This window comes from Alligator sinensis, unplaced genomic scaffold (genome assembly GCF_000455745.1).
Source record: "Alligator sinensis unplaced genomic scaffold, ASM45574v1 scaffold505_1, whole genome shotgun sequence".
NCBI classification, from domain to species: domain Eukaryota; kingdom Metazoa; phylum Chordata; order Crocodylia; family Alligatoridae; genus Alligator; species Alligator sinensis.
In genome coordinates this window covers 3,117,010-3,123,791 of record NW_005841940.1, presented here as the reverse complement: position 1 = coordinate 3,123,791, position 6,782 = coordinate 3,117,010, and the positions used below count along the sequence as shown (strand labels likewise).

Here is a 6,782-nt window from a genome sequence, read left to right as displayed (position 1 = left end):
CGGGGCCACCCACAACAGTGGTAGAGGAGCTGGGGAGCAGGGGACCCATTAAGGATTCTCACTTCATTGGGGCCTGGTTATATGAGGTTTCCTCTTATATAGGCAGCCTGAGGTTAAATGACAAGTAAAGCATGTCTGAGGGCTGCAGTTGGTCCCCTGCCACCACCCAAGCTTGGAACAAGTTGATGGAGAGAGCTCAAAGACCTTCCCTGCAGGAGCAATAGAGGTCAGGGCAGGAAGGTATTAACAGAGCTGAGTAGGCAGCTGAGGAGTGCAGCAGTGATCCAAGTTGGGGCACAATGGTAGATCTGTGTGGGTAAGCTTACATAGCACCTGGCTGTCACTGGGGCTATTGACTGGTTGCTTTAATAAACCAGCTTTTATAGACACAGAATCCAGGTCCTTCAACAGACAATGCAGTAAGTCACACCACAAATAGGAAGAGCTCCTGCTGTTAAGAGCTACTCCTGCCTGCTCACTCCCAAGATGCTTATCCAGGCACTTCATCAGTGGAGAACAGGATAGATTTAAATAATGCTGGGGAAAGTCACTGCATATGATAGAGTATCTCCAACCTTCCCTGCTGAGACACCAGGCAGGGTGTGGCACACCCACTATGCCCAACACCTGACCGACCTGCGGTGTTCTCAGTCTGTGCAGCCAGATGCCTGCGACACAGATTTCGACGCCGTTTCTACCATCAGGGGGGAGCTGTTCTTTTTCAAGTCTCGCTACGTGTGGCGGCTCCGGGGGGGAAAGCTGCAAGCTGGCTACCCCGCCCTGGCTTCCCGCCACTGGCAGGGGATCCCAAGCTCTGTCGACGCAGCCTTCGAGGATCCTCTAGGAAGTATCTGGTTCTTCCAAGGTAAGCGAGATAAGAGCAAGTTTGGAGCAGTAGAAAGGATGGGAGTCTGTAGAATGGGGAAATGCAAGACTCAACAGGTTTCAGGGAATCCAGACATTCTTGGCAGCTTTGAGACAAGGTCCTAATAGGATGGTCCCTTTATCTCCCTCTCGTTAGCTGTGGGGAAGGGGTGCTTTTACATTAGATAACACCAAGATACCATATTTTCCTCCTCTAGAACACAAGCAGTTATTGGGTAAAAGGCTCTGCCTAACAGGCCTGAAATCATGTACAGTAGAGCTGTGAGGGGTGAAGGCAGCACTTCCTTTCTATCATCTTTTAGATGAAAATTGGTGAAGTGGACCAGGCAGCTTTTTATAAAGTGGCACTGACAAGCTGACAAATATCCTTGTTTCAGTTACTCCAAATCAGAAGAGTTTCACTGATTGACCAAAAGAGTTCTAGCAAGCTCATTTATGTCCCAGTGTTTGTAGCTATTTATCCATTTCTGCATTCTCACTGACTCTACATCTTGACAGATGTAACTCCACTGGCTTCCATGGAGTTGCTCCTGATTTACTAGAATTCCTAACAATAGTCAGGCCATGGCCCTACCCACTTCTGCACCAGCCATCACGGGAGTGTTTGTGCATGGGGGCTCATGGTGGGTGATCTCTCAAAGGGAGTCACAGCCTTCACACCCCTGGCAACACTGAAAGTGTGGTGGGGTGCCTGCATCCTTCTTCCCTATTCCCAGGTGGGGCCTGGAGTGCAACAGCCAGAAAAAAACTCAAAGATCAAACAAGATGCTGTCATTCCGGCCACCACTGCCTAGAGCCAGACCTACTGTATTCTGCAGTGGGTGCCATGACTTTTAAAAACAATGGTGTATGCACTGTTTGCTCATGATGATCCTGAAACTAAGAATGATCATTTTCTGTTTCATCTAGCAGAGCAGGCACTGCCTCAATGCCCTTTCTAAGAGACAAGACTGAAAGCAATTGTTATATCGGTGCCCATTTTTATGTGCCTGGACTCTGCTTCATCAGACCGAGTCTCAGTGCATCAAGTGGCTCAGCAGCCAGCCTTTCTGTACGTGGATATTACTTGTAACCTGACCTGCAGACAAGGGTTTATGCTACAACTGGCAGATGACTCTTACCTACAGCAGTGCTGTGGAGTGTTGCTAAAATGAGAACTTGAGAAGGTGTTACATGCCTACGAGTCATTGTGGAGATTACACGTGTAATCTAGACTCAAAATATTCTCCCACTGTTTCATTTGGGCTACTGCTTGTTAGCTCCTGTAGAATGTCAATGAAAACCACATGCCCAACAGTATAGTTCTTCTTTCCTTCACTATGCATTTTTTGCATATGCAGGTGCATGTACATTTTGCTTCAAGCTTGAGGCTTAGACTTCAGAGCCAGACTTGAAGGCATGAGGAACCCACCTCCTCTCTGAATTCTCTCTTCCACATCAGTCACAGTTTAGTTCATTTTCCTTCTCTCCCCACACCTGGCAGCCTCAGGTCCATAGGCAGAGAGAACAAAATATACCAAGGTGTGGATGAGTTGGGGTTTATTCCTGGCAACAATACGTCATTGATTCCCCACTTCTCTATATCATCAGACTAGCTGGGATAATGCAGTGGGTACTAAATGCCTCTCAGCACACACAGAGCAAAATCCTAACCATGCTCCTTCGAGCAGCCTGCCCACAATAGCCACTTTAGAACAATAACCAGCAGCCAAGTCTTCACCAAATGGAAGGGGAGAGAGAAGCTTATTTTCATGTTACACAGATTCATCACTTGGGACTCTGACCCCATTGGGGTTGGCACCATGTGACAGTGTGGACAGAAAGTACTGGAGACTGAAGTACTCCCTTAATTCTCAAAAGAGGCAAAGGAAAGGCAGCAGGTAGGCAAGTTCTCTCCATATCACCCCTTGACACAACCACAGCCTTTTGTAGGGGTGAGATGAGTGTTTCTTATCCCTGTCCCTTTGATGCCCAGCATCCCAATCACTATCAGCAAAGGGGCCTGTGGTGGTGGTGGTAGTGGTTTCCCTGCCGTGGACAGCTTTCCCTCGACTGGGCTGACATGCTGGCACATCCCACTGCACAGACATTAGACAGGACATTCCCTTCAGTCATGCCTGCCCTTACATGTTCTTCTTTTTTCTCCTCATCAGGCCCTCAGTACTGGATTTATGATGGTGAGAGACGTGTCTCTGGCCCTGCACCTATCACGGAGCTAGGCCTTTCTACTTCTCCCGTCCAGGCAGCCTTGATGTGGGGGACTGAAAAGAACAAGATTTACTTCTTCAAGGGAGGCAATTATTGGCGCTTCAACCCTAGCGCCCGCCAGGTGGACAATGTCTACCCCCGCACAATGGCTGACTGGCGTGGCATCCCTCAGGAGATTGATGCTGCTTTCCAGGATGAGATTGGTGAGTACAGAAAGGAGGAGACACATATCCCTGCATGTGTGTTCTCACCTAGTCCTGCCTCTTCAGTGGGAAGGGAATCAGCAGGATTTGGAGTGTAAGGATCATGTGTAAATTAGCATTCATAAAAGAAACACATGAATGCACACATATGAACACTATGTATACTGAGCATGAAATCAGTGTCCAGTGTGTATGTGACTGATGCATTTGTAATAAACTTTGCAGAAGACCAAGTAATTAAGCGTCTGTAGCCTCCTGGATATTAGCATCCTTTGGGAGAAAATGCAAGGAGAACCATGTAGACATATTTTGTTGGTTAGAGAGACTCTAAATCAATACTGCCCTCCATTCTCTTAGTCACATGAGTTTATATGACTTAGTTTATATAAGCTGTATATGCACTGATCAATGCTTGTATTAATCAGTAATCTAACAAGGTTACAGACTAACACAAGGAAAACTTCCACACTGTAAACACTCCACAAAGAAAAAATGCATACCAGCATTATGAACAGCACTTCCCTTTGCTTTGGAGGATGCTCAGAATAGCAGAGAAGTACTGTCATTATCAGCTGGTTCCCCACACCGGGGTTCTTTGCTAAAAAATGGCAGAGCAATGCCACACCCTCTTTATCCAGAAATATGTTGGGAGCACTTGACAAGAGATGCATTAACCCTAACATCTTTTCCTTCCAAGGGAGTCCTTCATAATCAGCATTATGCCTGAACTCTCAGTAGTGGCTTGAATCTCAAGGGAAGGCCATCTCTCAGTGGTAACAGATTCCCATCACCAGCATCCTACACCTACTTGCATATCGAGTAAAGGTCTAATTCTGAGTCCTTATCTCCCACTCGGGCTGTATTTCTCTCCTCACCTCCCTCCCATATTGGTACCACACTTAAAAAAGGCAGCCTGATTTGCTAACCTAGTGAAGCAAAACAATGGGAACATTTCTGGGTGACACGACTGACACGCACAGCTTTCTGCTCACCCTCCTTTGCTGTGTAGTGTTCTGGCCTTTGGTGTGGCTCTTCATCCTCTGAAAAAAACGAAGGATCTTGTCAGTAGTATATATTCTGTCTCCTTTGACACTTCACCACTCTATCTCCACAGGCTTTGCCTATTTCCTGAGAGGCCGACATTACTGGAAGTTCGACCCAGTTCAGGTGAAAGTGCTAGAGGGTTACCCACGCCAGATCAGCCAGGACTTCTTCAGCTGTACACCTTCCTCCAACTCCTTCCGATGAAGAAAGGGGTGCTAATGGCCCCAGATTCTTCTCCTGCCTTCACACATCACCACCAGTCACCTCAAGAGATGTCCCACACTCTGACAAAGAAACCCCACTCCTGTCGTGCTCATCACTTAACACCATAGGTGGCACAAGTGGCTTGAGGCAGCTGTTAGTCTAAGGTGGAAACCTTAGATTCCAGGAGTTTGTACTCACAGCTTGGTATAGACATTAAAGATGACTGCAGCCTTGATGACTACCAGCTGCCTGCATTAAGGGTCGAGTGGCTGCTCTAACAGTTTTTTGGCACTGACATCCTAAAGACAAGAAGCCAACTTGGAATGGGGTCTGCTTCCATAATTATCTGGACACCATCCACTTAGAAAAGGGATTCCACTGGTATTTCTTTTGTTTACATTGTGTACAGCGGGGCTTCACTTACTGATGTTTGCGTCGGTGAGAACAGATTCCATCGATAATCCTTTCCTTAGCCTTGGCTGGGAGTTTTAAGTCAGTTGACTATGTGTTGAGAAATTCAGATATGTGCCCACGTTGCCAGGGTTACTTCAAGAGGACGGGGTGGGCTCCTGAATTTCAGCATCTTGTTCCGCGTCTAGTGATACTTCTGTTTTTGTATTGCATTTTAAGTATGTATTTTCATTTTATATGGATTTGTGAAAATACTACATACTTTTTTAAGGAAAAAAAAAAGATGCTAGGTTTCAGTGCTGGACGCTGCCTTGTATCTCCATGTATTGTTACTAACTCTGGGGGTCTCAGTAGGACACTAGATCACCACACGACCTGCAGAGGGTCTGAAAATTCACCACCAATTTCAGAACTGCACTTGGCCAATGTCCAGGTCTCGGTTCAGCTCTTTGTTCTCTCCCTATCACTGCAAATCATTGTGCAAACGACGATTGTTTTGTTCTTTTTTGTTCCTCCCCCTTTCTACCTCTCTCATCCATGCCATTCCTAGCCCTCCCCCCATCTCTCCAGTTCATTCCAGTTGCATCTGCTTCCCAATCTCATCGTTTCTGATGCTTGGTACAGATCTAAAAAAGAAATCAACAAAACAAACTTTTGCTGGTTGTTACAGTCCCAGGTAGCATGACGACATCCCATTACTGCTCTTCCCAACCGTCCTGGGAAGGGTAGTCCAGAGGGGGTTGAGACCTACTCAGTTATCCTTTCCATGTATCAGCTTTCCTTCAGAGCTAGTCAGCAGAGACAAGTGGGATTTAAACCTACCCACAGCAAATAAGGGATGTGGCTACATGGCCTGTACCACCCCTAGCCTGCATGGTCTGCCTAAGCACTAAAAATTTACCTCATTCATTTTTCAGGTCAAGGTTTTTGTCTTCTCAGTACCCATTTCTACAGCCATTCTTCTTCTGTATGTAAATGTTTGTAAAATGTGTATAAACCCTTTTTTATATATACTGTGTATATATTTATATGCTGTGCTGTATCAATGAATGTGATCTCTTTTCTATGCTCTGCCTGGTCTGAGTCTCTCAACATCAACAACAGCTTTAAAACCGGTCCCAACTCGAGACCTCGTCTTAGGCAGTGACGGAGCTGGAAACGCAAGTGGTATTTTTGTAACCAGGTCTCAACATGCTCAGTTGACCCAGTTTCATCAAATGCAGCAGCTGTGGCTACCAATTATCCTCACCTAATAATATATATCACTGCAGTAGTGTTTAGAGGCCTTTGATCAGGATGTAGGCAGGAAACTATGCCCTTGTGCTGAAGAAAAAAGTGAAGGAAAACTATAGCAAACACTGAGGACAGGCAAAGTCTGGGGAGCCCCTGCAGAGAGCTGCTAGTAATTGCTTGTTGCCAGCAGATCCAGGGAGATAATTATTCCCCTCTATTCAGCACCGGGAGGCCACATCTGGAGGACTGTGTCCAGTTTTGCACCCCCCAAAGGGATGTGGACAAATTGGAGAGAGTCCAGGAGAGGGCAAAGGCAGTGGCTGAGGGGCTGGGGGACACGACGCACCAGGAGGCCGAGGGAACTGGGCTCATTTAGTCATGGAAGAGAAGGCGGAGCCGGTTTGAGGGCAGCCTTCAACCACCTGCAGGGGGGCTGCCACGAGGACGGGGCCGGACTGTCCTCAGCGGTGGCAGGTGACAGGACAAGGAGCAAGGGTCTCTAGTCGCAGCAAGCTGAGGTTGTATATTAGGAAACACTCCTGCCGAGGACGGGGGCGAAGCCCTGGGACAGGCTGCCCGGAGAGGGGTGGGATC

General features: G+C 47.2%; 1 protein-coding gene across 2 annotated transcripts in view; it reads left to right on the top strand.

Annotated features, from left to right (window-relative positions):
* Positions 1-4,981, top strand: part of MMP11 (matrix metallopeptidase 11) — a 12,751-nt gene extending 7,770 nt beyond the window's left edge. For both annotated transcript variants that reach the window (XM_025199311.1, XM_025199310.1), the window contains 3 exons: positions 652-865; positions 3,039-3,296; positions 4,411-4,981. In XM_025199311.1, the coding sequence (XP_025055096.1) occupies positions 652-865; positions 3,039-3,296; positions 4,411-4,544 (606 nt within the window). In that variant the 3' untranslated portion in view covers positions 4,545-4,981. The remainder of the gene's footprint in view (positions 1-651; positions 866-3,038; positions 3,297-4,410) is intronic.
* Positions 4,982-6,782: the final 1,801 nt, after the last annotated feature.